General features: G+C 24.5%; 2 protein-coding genes across 3 annotated transcripts; one reads left to right on the top strand and one right to left on the bottom strand.

Moving 5' to 3' along the window:
• Positions 1 to 559: 559 nt before the first annotated feature.
• On the top strand, positions 560 to 22,249 carry LOC113551402 (protein unc-79 homolog). Of its 2 annotated transcripts, XM_026953629.1 has the most exons (48): positions 560 to 843; positions 950 to 1,069; positions 4,088 to 4,249; positions 5,020 to 5,190; positions 5,261 to 5,341; positions 5,401 to 5,580; positions 6,255 to 6,487; positions 6,554 to 6,762; positions 6,827 to 7,119; positions 7,758 to 7,902; positions 7,970 to 8,146; positions 8,240 to 8,363; positions 8,431 to 8,563; positions 8,644 to 8,780; positions 8,864 to 9,091; positions 9,538 to 9,684; positions 9,838 to 9,937; positions 10,072 to 10,241; positions 10,952 to 11,100; positions 11,435 to 11,592; positions 12,128 to 12,309; positions 12,375 to 12,576; positions 12,680 to 12,871; positions 13,100 to 13,189; positions 13,243 to 13,382; positions 13,453 to 13,574; positions 13,645 to 13,861; positions 13,926 to 14,064; positions 14,129 to 14,279; positions 14,344 to 14,437; positions 14,580 to 14,663; positions 14,727 to 14,872; positions 15,184 to 15,410; positions 15,525 to 15,739; positions 15,961 to 16,097; positions 17,237 to 17,344; positions 17,421 to 17,561; positions 17,627 to 17,781; positions 17,857 to 17,951; positions 19,802 to 20,053; positions 20,147 to 20,257; positions 20,351 to 20,467; positions 20,540 to 20,704; positions 20,773 to 20,951; positions 21,125 to 21,368; positions 21,473 to 21,613; positions 21,707 to 21,832; positions 21,958 to 22,249. In XM_026953629.1, the coding sequence occupies exons 1-48, from the start codon at positions 822 to 824 to the stop codon at positions 22,153 to 22,155; spliced, it is 7,509 nt and encodes a 2,502-aa protein (XP_026809430.1). In that variant the 5' UTR covers positions 560 to 821; the 3' UTR covers positions 22,156 to 22,249. The 2 variants fall into 2 exon arrangements, with proteins under 2 accessions (XP_026809430.1, XP_026809431.1); XM_026953630.1 differs by lacking the exons at positions 21,125 to 21,368; positions 21,473 to 21,613; positions 21,707 to 21,832; positions 21,958 to 22,249 and having other exon boundaries at positions 20,540 to 20,624; positions 20,773 to 20,945.
• Positions 22,250 to 23,599: 1,350 nt separating this feature from the next.
• LOC113554119 lies at positions 23,600 to 24,306 on the bottom strand. Its single transcript, XM_026957821.1, has 3 exons — positions 24,167 to 24,306; positions 23,984 to 24,101; positions 23,600 to 23,916 (listed from the first exon to the last, which is right to left on the bottom strand). The coding sequence occupies exons 1-3, from the start codon at positions 24,304 to 24,306 to the stop codon at positions 23,752 to 23,754; spliced, it is 423 nt and encodes a 140-aa protein (XP_026813622.1). The 3' UTR covers positions 23,600 to 23,751.
• Between the last annotated feature and the right edge of the window lie 586 nt (positions 24,307 to 24,892).

The raw sequence follows: 24,892 nt of genomic DNA, 5'->3' as shown, positions 1-24,892 counted from the left end.
CCTCACTACATATATTACATAATCCAACATACTACAGTCTTACATTTATACAATTGTACTTTAATAGATACCAGAATTTCTTATACAGTTACCTATATAGCGCTATGTGACGTATGTAGGCTGTAGACAGTTATTAAATATATTAATTCAATAGGTACTATTTTATTTAATGTGTAACAATACTTGTCTTACTTATATTCAGTAACAGTTGCCTATTATTATTTTTATTATTTGTTATTCATTTTTAAACAATTAAATACTTATATTACCTACTATTTGATATATGTATATCACAATGCTTTTTTAATTTATGATATGCTCAATGCTCAATAACACAGAAACAGAATATAATAACAGTTATAATTAGGTAATAGGTACTATATTGTCTCAAGCATGTTTGTTGTTTGTAGTTTTTAGTTAGTAGGTAATTAGATATTATATTATATTTTAATGTGTGTTTGTCAGAAAAAGTTATTTTTTATTGGTTACGTGGTATTACTGCTAAGTAGTAAGTACAGCATCAGATCAATAACTTTGAACAGCGCGGAGCCGTGGCGGCGTATCTGAAAACTGAAAAGCATCATATTGTACTTATTACTTTACTTATTGTAGTTATTAACGTTGAAATTTCTGCTTTGTAATAATTACAACTTTTAACGATAAATGTCACATATACTTAAGTCAATAATGTAAAAAAAAGAATTTTACATGATTTTGAATTTTACATAATAGTTATTTTATGAGATTATTTTAATCTATATGTAGATTGTAGTAGTATAAATATAGTAAATGTTATAGTAATTCACAAAGTAATAATCATCATGGTTACTAAATCAGTATCGTGTAAGTTGGCAACTTGGTATTTGTATACGAACCAAATACCTACCATATATTATTAAATACTGACAAATTAACAAAAAAGTTAAAAGCACTTTAATTTTTCTTTCAGTTATTGCTAAAATCAGACACCTTCAAGATTATCAACTACGACTGAGCTATAACATGCTGCCCTGCCCAACTGGGCTAGACATTGCTAATTGTTTAAAATATTTTTCTCAAGTACTTTTGAGTAAGCTTGATATATCAAAATATTTTATAATTCATAATTTTTTGGATAGAATTTCAATAAAAAAGTATTACTTAGGCACTCTTTAAGTTTAAAGCACAAGCATTTAATAATAATTTATAGAAGTTTTATTATCATAAACTATCATTAATAAAATGCTTAAAAATAATAAGGTGTAAAAACATTTTTTAATTTTTGCATAGGGATATAGTTTTGTCACTTGATTATGTATAATACAGGTAGCTCTAATATTTTTTTGTAAAATAAGAGCCTATTATGTTAAATTTTCTATTTTTGACGTAATTTTAAATTATATCTATTTAGTTTTAATGAATAGATACTTATAGTAATGCAATACCTAATAGTATGGTAAAAACTGGTACTATTCTTTATATACCTGTATGGCTGTATCTATTGGCTATTGCATTTTAATAAATTTGATAATTTTTTATCCGATTCAACTTATACCACATGTCAAGAAAATGATTTTATTTTATTTAAGTAATTTTCTCATCAGTATGAATAATATAATGAGCAAGATCTTTATATCTCTAAAGAATGTATGATAATAACCTAACCCTCACAACGGGAGGATGAGTCAGTGATGGTACGAGCTTTCGGCCGAGAAAAAAACATAATATATTCATATTATTAATTTAAATTAAGAAAAAAACGAGTCATACCACTTCAGTTACCATATTATCTTGTATAATATTAGTATATAAATAATTTGATTTCTTACTACATAATTTTTGTGTAATAATCTACCTAGTGTCCTAGTATGTTTATATTATTTTTATCTTATAAAGTCGAGATGATTAATTAACATTGTATATTATTATTCATAAATACTTTTTAAGAAATATTGACTTTTATATTAAACTGTATTAAATTATTTTAAATTTATTTTACGGTAACTAAAATAATTTACATTTTATAGTGGTGCATAAAAGTAAAAAAAAGCTGTGAAACCAATATTTTGGTTTCTTTTGTAAAAATAAAAAAAAATTAAATGTTAGAATTTATATTAAAATTATTATAAATACTAACATACTTTAAGGGCCTGGAAATATTTTCGGTATCGTAGTTGAAAAAATAATATGATGGGGGGGGGCTGATATTTGGTTCCTCGGCTAGTCGGCTCTCGTTGGTAAAGACTAAAAGTATCTCTGTACTCTGTGTGTTGTCCGTACAAATAGTGCCATCATATGAATTTGGATTTTAAATTTTTTTAGAGTAAGTATTCGATAATCCACTACCTAATTAAAATTGTTTAATCGTTTAACACATCTTTAAAGTGTATAAGATGATTATTGAGTCATTCAGCTATACTGTGATATTTCATACCTAGCTATTACTACATGCCACAAGACACGTAAATAGGTGCTTATTTTTTTTTTATTGAGGGGGGAGCGATTAACCTTTTCAGAATAGTTGAGGCTTAAATTTTTTTTTTATTAATTATTATAGTTACTAAATACGATCTTTAAGAGAGGGATCGCTTCTATCGACCCCTAAATTATACGTGCCTGCACGCCATCACATTTTTTGTAATAAATTTGTAATTAAAAATATAATTTTAGTCAGTATGTATTTCAATCTTCCAAAGGATTATTAAATTTTGTATTTTAAAATAGGTAAATATAACAGAATAATCGAAATTTTAATTATAAAAAAAAGGTGGGCAAGTGGGTACCGCTCTGCTGTTTAGTAGAGATGAAGAGTAGTAGTAGGTCACTGGTCACTATAAGTCTATAACGGATGTGTTAAATTTGAATGCAATGACAGGTATCATTGTATACGAAAAACGATTCTGAACGGAGATGATTTATTAGTCAATGATAATTAGTAGGATATATTATATTACCTATATTTAAATTGTAATATATCGTTATTTTACTGGACTTCGAAAAAAATTTTCATTTCATACGCTCATAAAATTTTTTCTTTATTGACGCTAGAATTTTTTTTTACAGTTACTTGAAGGAAAACTTATGGATAACCTTGTATTGAGTTTTTTAACCTTAGGTATAAATCATAAAAATTGTATGAATTTTCAACTTCAAAACTCCTTGCAAATTTTCGCGATTATGATATATTTCGTAAACATTTGAACTTTAAATGCTTATAAAAAAAAATTTTGACTAGCGATTTTTGAATTTTTTTTTTACTACGATAAGTACAACTATTAATAAAGCTTGTATTCAATTTTAAAGAATTTTTGGAAAGCCAAATTTTTTTTATCGGCATTTCAAGAAAAAAAATTTCAAAAAATTTCAATGGCTTATAAATAGTTTAAAAAAATTCTAAATATTTTGAAAATTTAATCTTATATAGATAACGCTAATATAAACATTTAGTGAAAAATTCAAATATTTATAATGATTCGTTTTCGAGTTACAGCAAAATCAAAAATTGATTTTGTCAAAAAGTAGTTATGCGTAAAAATTCTATTTTTCGTTTTTTTTTTAGGTTTTTCCTGACGCTTTTGAAAATTACTTTTGACCCCCCAAAGTACTAACTAGATAGATTTTCCTTTTCAAAGAGGGGCTGAAGTCAAAAATCAAAGCATTATTATTACTCCAAAACGTGATGACAGACACAAAAATAAATAAAAAAACACACATCATTGTAGAATCAATACATTCATTACTCCGTTCAGAATCTAAAATAGTTACATATTATTATATCTTGTAATTAAACAACTATTTTTTATTAGCTCTCTTGAAAACTATAGAACTTAATAAATAAAATAATCGCTAATTCTTTAGTAACAAAAATAATAAACTTATTAACTATTTAATATTTTAGTGTTTAGAATAAATAAAACTAATAACATTATTTTCTTTAATATTTCTACTTTTTACAATGTTATTTAAAGGAAATTATATTTTATATAGATACCTAATAATATTATTACAGTTCAATAATAGGTACCATTACTTTTATTTCTACAGTAAATTTTTTATTGTATTTTAGGAATTACAAGTTATTTATTTAAAAATATGTATTATGTTTCAGCAATGTTAAAGGAAGTTTCAGAATCACCACATGAAATGATTTTACACCCAGAAATGGATGCTAATCGTTTAGCTCTCTATCCAACATTGGATTACACTGGCTTGTATTCTGCCCTTGAATCTTTACTTCATTCTGCATCTTCTATTAATACTGGTTTACAAGGTAGGTAATTTAGATATCTATAGGTATTTTTATGGAATGATTTTTGGGAAGGGGGATACTTTGACATCGTCATTTACAGGTGGGTTACATTTATAATACAAATTTTCTGTAATTTTTATCTAATTCATATACAAATTAATTGTTAATATCAAGTACAAAAAAATTATTAATTCTTAAGTATACACGTTGATTCTTTTATCATGAACCACTCATTATTTCAAAAAGTATTCATGTTTTTGAAAACATGTTTTTACATAGTTTCAAGTTGTTAAAAAAACAACGGTTTTATTAAAAAATTATATTTTCTAATATTTTTTATCCTTATATGTTTATAAGCTTGTCTAAACTTTAAATATGTATAACTCATAAACTACTCGCCTTAAATTCGATTTTTATGTATCAAAATACTTAAAAAAAATATTCTGCTTTGGAATATGAAATTAAAACTTTATGTTGTCATTCAAAAAAGTAAAAAACTTAAAAAAATATAAGGATAAAAAATATTAGAAAACATAAGTTTTTAATAAAAACGTCGTTTTTTTAACAATGAAACTAAATAAAAAAATGTTTTTAAAAACATGAATACTTTTTGAAATAATGAGTGGTTCATGATAAAAGAATCACTCTGTATAGTATATTAATTTCTTTAGACATTTATTACCTTTACTATAAAGCCATTCTATTTATGAAAATTAAATTGGTAGGTACTTATAGTTTTATAATAAACTCTGGATACCTATATTTATATGACACATATTACATTTGATTAGCGTTTGGAGAAGCATTCAATCAATGTGTGGCCTGTTTGGTTCCTTTTCTTGGTGGTGATACTTTGGAAAGCTTACCATATATGATTGCAACTGCTTTTCAAGTACTACCTTCATCAGTACACCACGACTTGATCAACACATTATGTTATTTTGTGATACCATTTACAATACGTAAATTTATTAATACTATATTATTTTTTTAACTTAACCATAATACAAGCGTATTCATTTTGTTTTTTAGCTAGAAATAAATGCATGAACAATGCGGCATTATCTGTAGCTGGGATTTTATTACTAGTTTTTCAAAATACATTTGATACAGGTAAATTAAAATACTAAATAAAATACCAAACGTTTTTATGTGTTGTGGTTTGTTATTAGCATTACATTTACAACTAGTTGAACGTCTTATGACATTTAAAAAAAATATAAAAAAAGATTTACTTGTGGTAATTGCATATGGAACTTCAGTAGCAAGATATCACGCTGCAAGGTTATTATTCAATTATTGGCCTTTGTACAATGCCAATAAATTTGACAGAAATAAACCTAAATCAATTGGTAATTATTTATATTATTATTTCATGTTTGAAAATGATTAATTAAGTATGTAAATTGAATTTACTCACATACTTTTTTCTAACTCTAGATAAATACATTGTTACATTATCTATTAAAAAAAAAATTAACTACTTTAAAAATAATTTTGAGGTTTTTGTAATTTTATCACTTTTAATTGATTAAACTCATAGCACTAATTCTTTATGTAAAGAATATAACTTAGGTATTTGTAATTGGTATTTTTTTAAATAAATGGCTAATATGTTATTTTAATTTATATTTTATATTAAAACTGAAACTTAGGTAATACAAATTATATATATATTTCCTTATTTTAATTATTTTTTTTACTTTAAAGTATCTGCATTGTACCTAAGTCCAATTTTTAATTAGTTTATAAAATATGTGTTTATAAAAACATTTTGGGAAATTTTAACTATATAAATACTCTTGTATATCTTATAACAATATTTGATTTAATAATTAAAAATGATCAGTTAAGGTTAATTATAATTATATACTAGTAACTATTAAGTAATTACTAGTAGGTTTAACTATTCTTTCTATATAATATTGTGTTAATGTATTAAATTATTATTATTATGATTATCTATAATAACTAAAAAAATTACTTGAATTTTAATTTAACTAATGTAACATTTCATTACTTAAAGGAAATTGGTTGGCATTACTATGCCAAAAAAAAAATTGTCCAAAAGTGGGTTATGGTCCTGCTGAACGAGTATGTTTAAATCATGAATTATCTATGAAACATGCTGAAAACTGTCCACCACCATTTTACTTATGTACTGATTGTGCAGAAGATTTACATAATAAAAAGCCATCATATCAATTCCATATTGTTTTACAACCATTACTTTTAGCTACATGGAAATGTGAATATCAAGTAAATAAAGTCAAGTTATAACTATCTTAATTTAAAATTTTACAGTTATATTTAAATTATTTTAAGGAATGTAAATCACAAAATACTATGATTAGTGTGACATGTTTTTCACCTGAGTGTGCATCCATGAATAATAATCGACCCATTAGATTATGTTCAGATTGTAATAAACATATACATTCAGAAAATGTTGATCATATTGTTCACTGGACTTTAAAATCAGCTGGAGAATTAGACAATGAGATGCAAACTTATTTGGTTGAGTCAATTGTTAGGTAAATATTCAAAAGATTATTTACAATGTATTTAAATTAAATTATATTATGTAATATATTTTAGTTTATTAAAAGAAGTACGAGCACCTATCTCTGAGGCTACTAAAGAAAGCCAAAATAAAGCAGCTGTATTTGGAGCTAAGGTAAAAGGTACAATGTCATCTAGCAAGACAGACAAGGAAGACGAACAACCAGAAGTTACAATAAATGATAGACAGCTTATGGGCAGAACTGGTGTTTGGTTATTAGTTGCTTTATATCGAATAGAAGATCAGGAACCTCCTCGTTCTAGTATAATGGGAAGATTATTATCTATATTATTTCATTGGTTTCATGTCACTGCTTATTCTTATGATGGTAAATTTGAACCTCAGATATATTATAATTATTTTCCTAAAAATTGTTTTTGATTCTTGGTAAAGTATGTTATTGCTTTTACAGCAGATTTTAGAAAATTATTCAAACAATTTGTAACAAAAATTTTTCCAAAGTTCCATAATGTACATTGAGAATTTAAATTTATGACTTCAAGGTTAACAATATAGGTCTATATATATATATATCAGTAGTAAAAAAAAAATGAAGTTCTCATTTGAATTAAAATTGTTAAATAAACTTTAAATATTATGTGTAGCATATAATTCAGTTGCTACCTAATCAATTTATATAAAATCAAATGTAAAGATTTTTCTTATCATATTCATATTTTTACGATATATATTGACTGTATTGTTCTAAAACACTATTAACTTATAAGATGCTTGACATTAGAAGTAAGATAAAATAAATAATTGCAAATCTTAATAGAGTTGTTGTAAATAAAAATTATTAATATTAAAAATACTAATAATTAAAAATCTACTTATGTAATGATAAATGATTGTACATGCTACTTATAATTAAAAATCTACAAATTACTCACCAGTAAATAATTAATTTGTAACAATTTATATAAACAACAATTATACACTTTATTCTATAAACTTTTATTATAGACCAACAAGAATGTACCTTAGAGTATATGAAAACAGAATATATAGGTGAACGGTGGCTAAAAGGTGTTAGACAACATTATTTTGAAGCGTTTGTCAACTGTTTATTACCATGTCCACCGGAATATGCACAAGTTGGTGGTAATTGGTATGTTACCTACTTACCCGAAATATTATTAAAAAATATTATTTATAATAATACATTTAATATTTAGGGATATGTTAGCAAGTCAAACTGCATTAATTAAAAATGGCTTAAATCAATTGCTATGTCTAGTTCCTTATGACATTGTCACTTCTGAAATATGGGAGTTAATCATGCCACATTGGTTAGAAGCTATTGTTCGGGATGTTCCACCTGACGAATTACCAGAATTACGAATGCTTTTATGGTAATATAAAAGTTACTTAATAGAAAAAAAAAAATATATTTATGAATAATATAAAATATTGTTATTGTAATATCATATAAAATTCATGTTTAGCAAAATATTAGACTCAGATATGAATCCTTTAGGATTTGATGCTACAAAACTATACAATTTCATAGGGGTACGTTTTAAAGGCACAAGTGCCAAAGTTCAAGAACAAGCTTTAACTTGGATTCAGGTAAAAGAGTTTTACTTATTAGAGTACTAACCATTTTTGATTTAAAATATATTTATATATTTTGCAGGTATTAACTAGCTTAGAGATTATTATACCAATTCATCTACTATTTAACTTCTTTAAAGATGGATTAGACAGCCTTAAAAAAATCTATAACCATGAAAATATGAAAGCATCTGATTTTGTGAAAAGTAATTTAGGTTAGTATTTATTAATAAACATGTATTGAAAATAAATTAAAAACAAGTTGATAGTTTTTAACAATAGTTATATATTTCAGATCCTGTTATAATTAAACGTACAGAAAGCGTTACAGATGATGAAGATAAACAAAATTATTATACTCGACCAGATTTGTTGGAAGACGATTTGAAACTCAGTTGTTGTGTGTTAATGTTGGATATAACATCTAAACAAGTGTGTTTTAATAAAAATAAAATTGTATTAACTTATTATTATTAATATATAAATGTATTGTAAATAATTTAAAACTAATTTAGATGGAATTGCATGGCATTGAACGGCATACAGGATTTGCAAGTGCAATGAACCATGAAGTATGTAAATTAATTACCAATTCTTTGGTTACTGGATGGTTTACTGAGTCACACAGAGATTGTGAAAACAAAATGGAATGCATATCTTGTGAATTAATTGTATTATGGCATCAACTAGCAAGTTCATTAGTAGAATATATTTCCTTACCAAATTTAGCACATCCTCCTGATGTAAGTAAAATACCATCAATATTACAAGGACATTTCCAAGGATCTATTTCTGAATAAAGATAATATTGTCTATTGCTATAATAATTAGTATTAATATATTTTAATTATTGATATTATTTTTTAATCAATGACTTAAAATTGTATATTAAAATAAATCATTCACAAATGATCCTAGATCTTGGATATTCTTGAAAATATCCTGAACATGCCTTTAGCATTGTTTATAAGTACCCAGGGTCGGTCTGGGTACCTGAGGGCCCAGGCAGAAATTATTTTCTGGGGCCCAATAATTGTATACTGTATTATGGGGTAACACAGTATAAGGACCCAGGAACTATAATACAGCAAGGGCCCAGGTGAGAACACCGGCGCTTCGGCTCTGGCCAGGCCGACCCTGTTAGTACTTTATCTAGATGTATTATATTTATAAAAATTTGTATTTAAAGGATCCGATCATAGAAGAATGTTTTTCTGATGATACAAAAAAAACACCTACTGAAGTTGATAAAAAAGAATCAAAATGTGAAGGAACTAATTTATCATTTATGCTAACCCCAGACACTATTGGTGGACTTTTAGTTAATATGCCTCAAGTAAAATGCTACAAATAAATAATTTAAAGCTTTAGTTTTTAAACAAAATTAAATATAATTTTCGAAAGTAACTTTTTTTATGATAATTATTGTGTTTTTCATAATTACATAAAAAGTTTATGACAAAATAATTAAACAAAAATAATTTTTCAGCTAATGACTGCAACAGTCGAAACTGTAGTAGAGCAATTAGATTTAACTCCAGTAATGCCAGCTATTGCCAGAGCTATTACATTAACAGAATCTGATGTTGGTAATTATCTTTTTGACAAATCTTTCTGTTAATTAATTAATTAAATTTTTAAAACGCATATTGACTGATTTAATTATTTATTTAAAAAATAATGACATTATTAACTATCATTATTAATGCATACTATTTTTAAGGAGTTGCAACAGCAAGAGTCGCACAAGCCAAATTAATGAACGAATATGATGAACCAATTGATGAGTCTATCCATAATATTCAAGATTTTTGGCAAACGGCTCAAGGACGGTTTCGTATTAAAATTGATGAACTTCCTGACCAGTTACAATTAGTATATCATATTCTTAAAGTATGCACTTCAATATTTATATATTTGGCGAATCTCAATGCATAGTCATTGCTAAATTAATATTTAAATTGGCTGGGCTAGAACTGATTTCACTTTTAACCAAATTTAAATATCTTATGTTTACTGATTTAAGGAACACTCAATTTCTCTGCTGTTTTCTGCAAAATTGAATCTGGTCTTTTTTTATTAACTATAGAGCATCTATAAAACATATTTAAATTTTGAAAAAATATTTCAGTCTTAACTCTTCTAGTATGCATATACAATGTAAAACTTGTACTTTTTTAAATAGCATTATAGCAACACATTTTTATCATAATATTATTTATATTTATATAATTACAGAAATTGAATATTTCCTAAATCAACAAACATATAGTATAATTGCAATAATAACCAAAAAGGGTATAATAAATATATTAAAAAATTAAAAATTAAAATGTTATGCATATTAGGTATTACTGAATTATATATTATCATTATTATCCTCTCTTCGGATAATCTTAAATGTGCTTAAGCTCTAATTACTATGTATAATTTATATTTTAGAGAATATCTGGTATATTTTAAAATTACAATAATTAAAATAAAAAAAGTTATGAGAATACAATTTAATAGAAGAATAAATAATTAAGAGTATATGCTTATTATAAATTTACATTTTTACTTTATAAATAATAAATAATTTAACTGTAATATGTTTTATTTAGGAGTTCCCTAAAACAAATGACACCAGTTTCAAATATTATTTATTACAATCCTTGCATCTTGTAGTTCTACACTGTGATACTTTAACTAAAGCTGTTAAAGAGCATAGAGGATTTGTTATATGGTGTCAAGAAAATTTGATAATTAAGAAGTAAGTATAAATATTGGTATAGTATTTAAAGTTTAATTTAACTAAAATACTACATTTTATTATTAATATAGTATTATATAAGGTTAAGGGCCTACAAATACATTTACCACACAAAGAATCATTATAAATTATAATTTAGTTTTTAATAGAAAGAATAAATTTATTTTTAAATACATCTTTAAAGCTGTCCATTTTTGTAATTTCAGCCAATAAATTATAATACATAACTTTTATTAAATGCATAATGAATATAACTTAATGTAATATAATGTAAATAAATATTTAAGATTTAAATTGTTTCATTAATTTTTAATATGAATTATGTTATTTTTAGCATTTGGGACTGTATAGAAGGTATTAAATCGCATCTCTGTGAAGTAGCTATACCTGTTATGCTTCATTGTTTATCATTACCATGTGGCAGTGATATTTTTTGGAAACTTATTAAAGATGAATTTCATAGTTCTGATTGGCGTACTCGTTTCAATGCAGGTATAAATTATACAGACTATATTTTATTACATCAAATAATAATTAAAAATAATACTTACATAGCTACATGTAAATAACTACATAGCTTAATTTTAATTCTATTATTTTAGTTAAGTTTTTAGAGATTTATAAAATATATGAATGTTTAAATTTAAGTTTTCCTATATGAGTTATTGTTTATAAATATTACATACAAGCTTAATATTGTATTAAATTTCAAGTTTTTATTAAAAGTAATTTTTAAATAATATAAAACTTTTATATAGATATAATATTGTTATAATTTGGTAACCTTCACCCTTTCCCACTAACAAATAAAGTGAATATATTTAAAAATCGAGTTTTAATCGAATTGTTAAAATTATACACTCGCAATAACACTTTCTTACTACTGAATTATATTTTCAACATAATATATTGTAATAATTATTTTTTAATATATTTATTATTTATGTAAATATAAAATTAAATCAAATAGGTAATTTAATATTTAATTATGACACTTAATTTATAATGTTTTTATTATTTTTTTAAGTTGAAAAAGTGGTGCTAATATCTAGATTTGTAGATAATACACCATTAAGAAATAATCCTACTCTTCAGTCATGTATAACAAACGCATTTTGTTACCTTTTATCAAGTATGGATGACCGTAGTACTTATGTAGCTACAAGAGCAACTCTTTTATTACCTACCATCCATGATTCTGCATTAAAGGTAATGTTAATGAACATAAATATCTTATTTATTTTGAATACAATGATAATTATTTATTTGAATAGAATTTAATTCATTGTATGGAAATGCATTTTGATACCGTTATGGTGGATAGACCCATGATATTACAATCACTTTATCAGTTACATAATACACTGAATGACAGGAAAATACTTTCATGGGAGTTCTTCTTAGGTCGGTTTGATGCCCTATTTATAGAAGCTCAGATACAGTTAAAAAAAAGTGGTGATATTACTCATGTACGAGGTAAGATAATTCATAAATTAATTTTTTAAATTATTTATAAACTAATGTATAAAACAAAATATATAATTTAATAAACAAAAACTTGTTTTTTCTGTTATTACAGATTTAAGAAATTCTGATATCACTAGCGATTCATTTATTAAAAAAGTTCAAAGAGCTCATGAATCTATGGCGTCTTCTTCAGAATCAAATTCCGTTCGAACTCTCAGTGCAAGTTTTGGTCAAAAATGGCCTTATAAAAGAACTATGTCTGCACCCGCTTCTACTTTAACAAAAAATGGCCCAAAACACAATGGTTAGGCATACATTACATATTATTTTTATTTAAATAAAAATAAAAGTTAAATATTTATTTTAAATTATTTAAATATGAATATGCTAAAGATTTGAAATGTACTAGTAATACATAGTGGTAAAATTATAAAATCATAAAAATACATTAAAATATATAGATGTATATAATTCTGATATTTAATCATAATTTAAAATCATGTTATAATAATATGTGTAAAAAAATGTCTAGGTGATAAAGTTTATAACAGGCAGTTTTCTGCTCCAATTTTGAAAAGAAAAACATCACAGCTTATTACACCAATTCTGTCAATCCTTCCGGGTATAATTAATATTTTTTTATAACAACCAATACTATAACAATTTTCTTTTTAGATCATTCTTATGGAATGGATTCTCATGAAGATAATGCTAGTGAACTTTTACAAAAAGTTGTTGATTTAGAAGAATCTGATAAAGAGACAAGCAGTCTGATTGTTTTTTTGCTCATGCAATACATGTCAAGACCCGAGCATGTAATTTAAAGTATTTTAAATAATTTTAATCAATTTATCATTTATGAAACCATTAATTTCTTCATGATAGGCATATCCAGAAGAATCAAAACATGGAATAAGAGTTCAAGGTATTGTGTTACAGCATTTATACTTATTATTGGGCTATAATTACAATGAAAAAGGATTTATTATACCACCTGATAAATTAAGGTACTTATATAATATATGAAATATTTAAAAAAAATATTATTTATTTATCATGTTAAAAAAAATATTTTAGGGTTTTACCAGTTTTTAATTCATTTTTGTCAAATTTACCACAAATGTTAGACCAAAATTTTACAATGGGCCACGTTATTGCACCAACTGCACTGTTATTACTTCAATATTGCCCTTCACCTGAAACACATTCTATCAATGCTACTTATTCTTTGTGGTTTTTAGAACCAATGGCAAGAAAGTCATGGCTCATGTCTGTAATGGTTTTTTTGTATAAGGTATATTATTTATAAATAAAACATTTTACTGGGTTTAGATTAATTTATCCATATTTTATTTTAGTACAATTTTGATAAGGAACCAGTCAGCCTTCTTGTAGTGTCATTAATGGAAATTGTTTTGAATACACTGAATGCACAACAACATGTGTGTAATAGAATACCTCCAACAGTCGTTATGCCAGATACTTCGAAAACCAAAGGTTTGTTGTTTAAATTAAATTAAATTAAATACACTGTTCAATATTTTTATTAAATACCTTATAGTTGAAAAAAATGGTGAATCTTTGTACATGGAATCGCAAAAATTGTATGAATCTCAGCCATCTACCTCAAGAAAATATCCAACAAGTATGGAAACTCACTGGGAAGAAGACATTTCATTTCATAAAAGAACTCCTCATAAACAAGGATCTACGTATGCTTTTTTTACAGTTTAATCCAACATAAGTAACTAAAATTAATTTAAATAATTAATTTAGTGGCTCAACTGAACCAGATGAAACAGAATCAGATTTAGCCATTGCTCCAGAAAAATATAAATCAGATAGTACAACTGGTCATTACAGTTCACATGTATGTATTTACAGTTTTAAAAATTAAAAAATTACTTTTAATTAAAAGCTTTTAAAAAATTGGTCAACTTGCCGTTATGTGTACCTATTTAATAAAGATAGTTTATTATAATCAGTATTTATTATTTTTATATGCATTTCAGGGATCATTTGACGAATCAGCAGACGAGACTTTTAATAAAAAAGGACCACTTCGATCATTTTGGTCTAATGAAAATAATGTTGATGTAAGAAAATATATTCATATTAACCAATAATCGTAAGAATATTAATTAAAATAATTTAAGTAGAAAGCAGATAAATGGGGTGTAAAAGAAGGAATGAAAATGTTAGCAACTTCGGCAATAATTAGTGTGGCTAATCAACAAAATTTTTTATCTCAACCCATCTTAGGAACAACTTCTACTTCATCACCTGAAATAAACACAACATTAAAGTAATTATCAGTTTATGAGTATAAATATAAATTTAATTCAAACAATTTTAGTAGTCAATGAATTTTTACTCATTAGAACAAGGTGGTTTATTATTGAGTATAACATTAAACTATAATTATAATATCAGTTTTATTGTATTGTAATTGTAGTACTTTTATTTTATTAACTATAATATTCTTTTATCTTTTTATATTATTAGGTTTTAATTCTTTAAATCAATTTTTGTTTTAAGATGTATAATATTCTGATTTATGTAAATTATCTTATTACTAAATATATGATAGCTAATGGCTAATGATTATTCTTACAGAAAATCTGAAGAAGTAATTGATGTACAAAAAAAACAAACAACATTTTATAACCCAAAAGACATCAGTCAAACGTCTACGTCATCTTCTTCTGTTACATCTCACCCACCAATTGTTTCAAATATAAAAGATAAAATATTACTACAAAAACCAACTCCAAAATTATATAACTGTCCTGAGTCTCCTCTATCAAAAATGAAAGTTCATAAAAACTCATCTTTTTTTAAGGGTAATAACATAATCATATGATTTTAAATTATAATAATTATAATATGCTTATATTATATATTAAATACTTATGTTTACTGAAATTTACAATAATAATAAAAATCTAAATTCTTAGAATCAACTACTGAAATTCAAACTAATTTGGGATTTAAATTGGAAGTTAATATTGAAAAAAAACCATTGGAAATTCCAGTACAAGAACGTCTTTTACCAATTGGAACAACTATTAATCTGGTGCAAAAAATTAACAAGACTTTTGGATTAGGAGACATAGACTCAGCATCACAATCATCATCTCTAAATAGAGAAGATAGTTCTGAAAAAGAACAAGTATATTGTATTAATATTATTTAATGTGAAATTAAACATGCACAAAATAAACTGAATTAGTTATAATCATTTTCTATTGAATTTAAATAGATTTTGTTATATACATGATAAATTGCTTTTTTAAATTTAATTTAGTAAAAAAAATTATAGATAATTGTAATATACTTCAAAGATTTAATTTAAATAACTTGAATATAAATGATACTTTTTGTTTTATATAGAAAAATCCCCATAGTCCAAGGAAATTAACAAAACAAAGTGCACTAGATAGTCCAGAAGACAACAAATCATCAAATCTTTCTTCTGCACGACGTTCAATGGCTCATGGAAATGACTCTCAAAAGAGTTTTAACTATAAGTAATATAATAAAGATTTATAGAATACAAGTTAACTGAATTAGATTTAATTAATATTTATTAACACTTTCAACGCCATCCATAATTTCGTAGGTTATACCACAACACCGCACTGTTCATACCGTGACGCGATGATTCGATAACACGAATCTAAAAATAACAAAAACTCAAACCAATTATAGATTTAAATTTAGAGTTTATTGTCTACAGCCGGTGTACGTAAACGCGTCACTGGCCCAATGGAATAAACTTTGTTGACACGTATACGCGTCATCGCATTGAAAGTGTTAAAGAGTTTAGATTTTGACTAATTTGTTAATTAAAAATTAAATTAGATTAAGATTTAAATTACACTAGTATGTGTAATCTTTACTATGCATCAATAATGACAACATAGTTGTTCAAATCCATATTTCCTAAGTAGAAGTAATTTTTAGTGAGTTTTTGAATCATTTATCATTTGATTATCTTAAAAAACTCAGGTTTTATTTTCTTAAAATTAAACTGATTCAATGATTGATATATTTTAAATTTATAATATCTTAATAATTCTCATATTGACTTAGTTTATACAAATTTAACTAAAGATATGTACATCACTCGTCTTTAATCAGATTGACTAAGTATATTTGGAAATTTAAATTTAGTTAACTACTTTTGAATTTTACTTCATACTGAAAAAAAAGAAGGTATTTTATAAGGACTTATAATGTTTACTATCCTACAAAAATCTTGAAGTACCTCTGTCTTGACTTTTAAAATAAACTTTTATTAAGTACCTGTTTTTAAATTGTAATTTGCAAATGTAATCCATAAAATAATTGATTAATGATATTGTTTCATGTTTTCTAATGATAAAAATGTTTTAAAAAATTCATTTTACAGTTGATATTGATGATATGTATAATTGTATAATTATGTATAATATTACGGTTTACATATTGATACAATTTTTATCAACCAAAATGAGTTTACTGTATACATAAAAGTTACATGACTAAAGTAACTTTATAAAATCTAATTTTTTTTTTCTAATTAATTATTAACATTTTTAATTTCTAAATAACAATTAATAATATTCAATAATTTACTATGCTATAATTGTTATGTAATAATTTTCTTTTCAATAAATCTATTTAGAAATATCCATACTCAAAATTCAGAGTCTCCAATATATGAAGCTTTCTCTTCATATAAAAATGTTAGCAATAGCACAAGTCGCATCGGAATAGATTGTATACAAGAGAGGTATACATTGTATTTAATAATTAATATGTAAGAAGTACACAAGTACGGAATAATAAATTATAATATTTATTTATAGGTGTAGTGATTGCGGAACGCGTAAAGAAGAATATAGTGATGATGAAATTGGTCTTTGCATTGTGTTGTTGGGAACTTTTGTACACCGAGCTCCTTCAGTTGCTGCATGTCTTTTACCTGAAATACTAACTATATTAGCCAAGTACTTGCTTAAATATTGTTGTGTTTGGTATTTTTAATTTTTACGTATGCAATTTTGAATAATAGATGTCACTCTAAACCTACTTTTCTATGGCAAAAAGAAAGTCAAAAGTTTTTGCCATGCGGTTCCACTAGTATTGCAAAAAAATTCTTAAGATGTATTCTTTATCAACTTGCACCAAATGGAGTGTTTACTCAAATATTTCAAATGAAACATAATGGTAATATTCATAATAATTTAATACAATAAGTTATATTGTTTTTTATCAATAATATAAATCATTTTATAATTATAGAAAGCAATGATAATAATTTCTTTAAGAGTATTATACAAGCTTTAATGGACTTTAATGAAATGAATCCTATCGAACCATTACAAATGGTTCTAGAAGTAAGTAACATATTATATATATTAACATAATGTTAGGGGAACTACAATCTAATTTATCTGAGTACAATTTTCATTAGTTTAAAAAAGGAAATTTTTGGAGAAAAAAAACAATTTTAATAAATATTAAAAATGTTATTTCTGATTACACGTTATAATGTTCATATTGAGAGAGACAAACATTATTTTAGAGTTGAAAAGTGGGAAAAAATATTATCTTTTAACATAAATATAATATTTACAAAAAATAATTCCTATTATTAGAAAATATTTAGGAATTTAGTTTTGTATTTAAATTGATTCATCAATAAGCATGTTTACCCTCATTTATTCATTGTTTTTTTTTTAATTTCCGAGATTTTAATTTTAGATTTCGAAATAATAAGTTGTTTAATAAAAAAGTCACCCAATACATACATACGTTTTAATAATTCGAAAATTATTATTTGAATTTTGAACTAAGTAGATTAATTTTTATTTTAAAAATTATCTGCTAGGAATTTTACAGTAAAACAAGTAAGTTGTAATTTGAAAAAAAAGTTTGATTCACCACAGAATACTTTATAATTAGTATAAAAATCTAAGCAATTAAAAATTCTAAAAATCAAAATTTGAATAACTCATTAATAAAGCAAAATAGATGTGGATAGAAGCGGTATATAAAAAAAAAACACTTTGAAAAATTATTTAATCAGCCTTCAAATTTGTTTCATTCTAGATATATTTGGTAATTTTCTTAGGAGATAAATGCATGCTCATTTTAAAGTTTTATAAAACATGTTGTACTCAAGTTAGAAATTACTAGGGAATGGATTTTATTGGAATGAGATATTTTAAATCTGATAAAAAATGTTTACAATTTAGATAATTCTAATTGAAATAAACCCAAATTTATTTTACAGATTTTTACATAATTAGGTATAAATACATATTTTAGTAATTTTTGATCTTTTCATTCATTTTTGACGATGTTTAACATCATTTACTTCGTCTAAAACAACAAGACATATAATTTTTGACAGAGATATTTTAATAGGAAAAATTCAATAAGGATCTCTGAAAATTGAATACACTCTTTCTGATATAGTGAATAAGAATTATGCCCCTATCACCTCTGTTTATGTGGAACGGTCCTTTAGCCAATACAAAAGTATTCTCTGACCAAACCGTTATAATTTTTTATTTAAAAACCTACAACAAAATGTAAATATGTTGTTTCTCATTGCTTTGTTCCAAATTAATATTCATAATTTTATATACCTACATCATTTGTAATACTTTTATTTAATATTTATATTTATAAAATATTTATTGTTTTGTAATTTTCAACACTATTACATTTTTTTAAATATTTACATTGATTTTTTATTACTATAAAATCCGTTTCCTAGTAATTACTTAAGGAGCCGCTACACCAGCTTTTGTTTTCTTTGTCTATCTCCCACATAATATAGGAACAAAGATACTCCATATTTCTATGATTACAACTATCTGGTTCAGTTTAGGACAAAAGCACCTATTATATATTTTATAAAGAAGAGTATTTCTGTGCATTGATTTGATAGATTTATAATATTTACAGTATGGATGGGTATGCTACCCATGTGATGCTGGTGAATCACACTATTTATTTTGGAATGCAAAAACCCATTAAAATAAAGTTGTTTTATTTTCACTGAAAAATCTTTCATACGCGTTTTTAAATTCCAGAGTTTTCTATGTATAAAATATTATAAAATCCATATTTTGTTATCATAAGTCACTTAAGATGACCCATTTAGGGTGTAATACTTTTGGTTTTTGTTACTTCTTTTTCATAATTTAGTATATTAATTAAAATTATAATTTTTCAGGTTTTAAATTCTAGAAAATCATTGTCAACAGATGATTGTTGTATAATGTTATCCAATATTACATATTACATTGATATATTAACCACAGACACTATAGCCACCACATCAACATTGATATGGACAACCATTCTGAATCAATTTGACACATTGTTTAGAAAAATTCAATTAACAATAAGTAGTTTTGAAAATATTAATTTTATATTCAAGTTAATGATTATAGTATTGAAAATACCAGGAATTATTTCAACTAAGGTATACCATTATGTTTAAAAATAAAGCACTTTTTGCCTTGTTATAATAACTAATATCTTTTTAATAACAATTTATTACATGTTGTATTTTTAGAGTATTTTGGATCCATTTTCAAAAATATTAACTTATGCCCTTCAACAACACTATATTAATTATTATTTATTAGTTGACCTTTGTTCTTCAAGTTACAAAACATTTGCAAGAGTAAGAACTGTTGAATACTATTACATTGTATAAATATTATAAGTATAATGTAAATGAATCTTAATAAACAATATACTTTTATTTTATGCATAGGAAAGAGAAAAAACAATACTAACAAGAGTTGTCACTGTAGAGTTAATACAAGCATTAAAATTTAAAACACAAAATCTTAATAACAACCTTTTGGTTTATGTTTCATTTATACTTCAAGTAATATTAATAAAAAACATATTTAATACATTATGAATAAAGTTAATGTACATTATTATTACAATTATTCAGGATATCGGTGGAATATTACCGGAATGTTCAGCAATTGATAACATAGTGCCAACATTTCCAGCAATTGTAACTAGTGTACCAACAGGTGCTTCAGAACTTTTGCGGAATAATTTACAAGATATTTTAGATTTCTTAACAGATTTTAATACTTTAACAAAATTAAAGGTTTATTCTAAAAATATAATTTATTTAAATATATTATATTACAAATGTAAATCTATAAACATGTCTAGAGTCGATGTACAACACCCGAAGAAGGAATTAATGAGGATACGTTTGGGAGTACTGTGAAAGCTGGTATGTCTCAGTACCTGTCATTAGAATTATTAAAAAGTAACACACGAGATGCAAGATCACTACATAAGATATTCCCTTGGTTATATTATGGACCTAATGAGATACAAACTATTGGGTAAATATTTTTGTTTTTTTTATCACATTAATTATAATTAAAACTAATTTGTTATTTATTTTGTGGGAGTTATATTTATAACCAATACAATATATATATTAAGATTTAACATTATATTTAATATACATTATTTTATATAATTATTCATAGTGTATAATAAATGTTTATTTTAGATTATTTATATACAATTGTAAAGACTTCTCGGATTGTCTTAGTCATATACGTTTATTATCTTGGATTCTAATTGGATCACTTTCATATACAACAATGCAGAATAGACCTTGTCTACCACTATCTCAAGATGTTTCATGTCAAATAGCTGATCATGTTAATGTAATAATGACAGGATTTGCAGAAGAATCAAAGTCATCAGTTATCCATATGTCATCTCTTTTCCATGCTTTTGTTCTTTGTCAAGTAACTATGAACAATTATACAAATAATAAAATAAGACTCATATGTCTATAACCACCAAACAAAATCCATAAAGTTGAAACATAATAATGATAAATATTTATTAGTTGTGGACAATTTATATGGAACAAACAGCTCAACAAATGGTAACAGCTGGTGATCACCATTCATTTACAATGAACATATTACATGATTTTTGGAATAAGGTTACTCAAAGTATGCTAAATTTGTCTTCAAAATCTAAAACAGTATGTTAAATTTTTATCAATCATAAGAAAAATATCATTCGTATTAATATAAGCAATAAACAATTTAAAATTATGTATATTTATTTATATTAGATGGGAGAAATGGTAAACTTACATTTTTTGAGTTTACTTGAAGCATTATTGGAGTGTCGTACAGTAACATTGTGTAAACTTATACCTATGTGGAAAGAGGTTTTATTTACTGATAAAAATATAAAGGTATAATTCTATTTAATACATTAATTATATCTTGACATATTAAATTGAATATGTTGTAAGGAGTACAAAGCTTATATACCTAATTTATATTTAGTAATAAATTATAAATTTTTTATTGATTACAGTTACCGGGCCATATGAAATTACGTTTAGATACATGTATTGAATTTGAACCTAGAGAACCTCCAACAATGAAGCCTAGATCTGATCTTTCTAAATCAGAAGTCAATTTAGATACTCTTAAATGGTTACAAACATTACAGTTTAAAATGGCACAAATTGAACTTCAATCATCTCAAGTCAATGAATTTTATAATGTTTAAAATAATGGAAGTGTATTACTTTAAAAGAATAATTTTACATAGTGTAATAAATTAGAATAAAATATATACTTTACATAAAAAAACTGACAATTTTTATATATACAATAAAACCCCAATATATGTAATATGTACATAAATATATTAAATTAACCATATAAATAAATAATATATAAATAGGATAATAATTTGAACAGGATCAGTACACTATAATCATCTAAAATAATGATTATGCACAAATTAATTAAACCTAATCTTTGTATTTTCTTTCAACCAGTAACTTGTAATAACTAATTATAAATACTATGATCAATTATTTGATAAATGTTTTTTTTAGATCTTATCATTTTCACATTGGAGGTGACCAGGCACGTATATAAGAGAGGGTGTTGGGGTTCAAACCTCGATTAACGAGGAAAAAATTATTTTATTATGTTGCGGTACAATTTGTATTGTTAAATTTTGTACCACCACCACCCGAAGTTATTTTTTTTTATAGGTACCTGGAGGTAACAAGTTATTAAACAATAAATATAAAATATATTTTTATTTTTTTATTCATGAACTTGAGTATGATTGTCATAGAAAAAAAATTATTTTATTTATAATTTTAACCAATACTTAAATATAGTTTAAATGTTTGTTGTGTCTTATATAGACATTACATGTAATAAATAGATTAAAATACTAGTGAAATAAATTCATTATAACACTTAATTTAGTAAATAACTATTTTTATATTTAATTTCTACACAATAAAAAAAAAAAAATCAATGATATATTACTATTTATACATTTTATGTAAAATATACTATGGATTTTTATTTATACAGGAAATAGATAATAACATATTAATTTAGAAACACATTAAATTATTGTGGTTTATAGTCCTAATTATAATAATCATAGGTTGATAATTGCCAACTAACAATTATTTGTACTATATCCTATGAATAATTCAATGCAATATCCTTTTATATATAATAATTTTTTCACAATGTTTATGTGATAACTTTTTATGGTGGTTCTTAGTATTGTTCCTACAGTTGATTTAAATATTATAAAATGTTCTCTATAGTACATACCTACCTATCTATTTAATAACTGGATCCTCAACCAATCCTATACTCACTTGTGTTTATACATAATTTATTTATAATTATTTCTGACTATAACAGTATATTAAGTTCTGAAGAACATAATAATCTATGTGTAATATGTATTACATTGCAGTTATAGGATTATTCAAATAAATTAATAATTTAAATTAAAAAATTGATAAAGTATACTTCATTTTAACTACTTTAAGAGATTTTTAAATACTGATTATAGTTATATGAATTATTAAATTATGATATAAGTTAGTTTTAAATGTATTTTAAAGTTTATGCACTTCTCAAAAAAATTTACAAAAATAATTAAAATAACTTTTTTTATAAAAAGTAAAATATATTATATTCAGATGTATATTTAAGTTAGCATCTTTAAAGCAAACTATGACATACACAATTATTATATTGAAAAACTAGTTTTTAATTATATCTGATGTCTACAATTAAAAAAATATTTTAAATTAACAATGTATACTATAGTCTATAACTAGGATTTATCATCTTTACTACTGTTCATATTTTGTACTTCCCTTTTAAGTTGTTCTTGTCTAGCCATTGTTTTCTTTTTCTTGAAGGAATAAGCTGTTGGTTTCTTAACTCTAGCAGGAAATGTTTTTCTAATTACATCTTTCATAGATTGAAATATATCTACCTAGAGGAACACCATAAAAGAATTTTGTTTAAAATTGTATCTATTTAATATTATTATTTCAACTTACTGTTCGAGATAAATGAACATAACGTATCAATCTTGATTTTAAAAAGAAATTATCACAAGAATATCTATTACCATTTGGATCAGTAAGAGTAACATCGCATAAGGTCACGTTCATATCACTATTAACAAAAATTGAAATTTTTTATTTTCTAACTATAAATGTTAATACTTATGTAATAAGTACCAATCAACTTCTTTAACAAGTCCATACACAGAAGTTTCGTTTTGTAAATCAATAGTAGTATATTTATTTTCTACTGATTTTACTAAGCAAACTAAACTTTCCACTGTCTTCATTTTCATCCTACGAGTCTTTCTATCCATGATTTTATATTAAATCAATATATCTTTTTATACAATTAAAAATTACAGACACACATAGGTATTATAGAATATTTTTTTAAATGACATATTCGATTAATTTAAACCGTTATGAGTTCCAGCTGATGTAAACTATTTTATTTGAAGTTGGTAAGTTTTAACATCACAATTTACATTACCCAAGTTCAAAACACTAAAGTCTTTCCTCGAGTCTCGTAAGTCGTTAGTTCGTTACCACGAAAATAAACAATATAGTGAATACATCAATAGACATTCGTTAATGGACTAACGACTGTACATAGTCTGTGCCACTTTGTGTAAACAAATCTGTTTAGTCGTTTAGTGTTTACTGTTTACACTTGTTGATAGTCGAATCCACAGTTTGGCATTGAGATAGATAACAATATTGTTATCTGTAGTATCTATCTCGATGCAGTTTATATAATATATAGTTATAGACGTATTATATGTCTTGTCTATGTATATAATAAACTAAATTATTATCTATATGTGGTCCACAGATATGCGTATCACAGTATCCATTGAATCTTAGATCATAAACTATATGATCCAAGACCACCACATATAT

This window comes from Rhopalosiphum maidis, chromosome 2 (assembly GCF_003676215.2).
Source record: "Rhopalosiphum maidis isolate BTI-1 chromosome 2, ASM367621v3, whole genome shotgun sequence".
In the NCBI taxonomy this organism is placed as follows: Eukaryota; Metazoa; Arthropoda; class Insecta; order Hemiptera; family Aphididae; genus Rhopalosiphum; species Rhopalosiphum maidis.
Note: the sequence above shows the minus strand (reverse complement) of the source record. Positions and strands in the feature narration are given on the sequence as shown.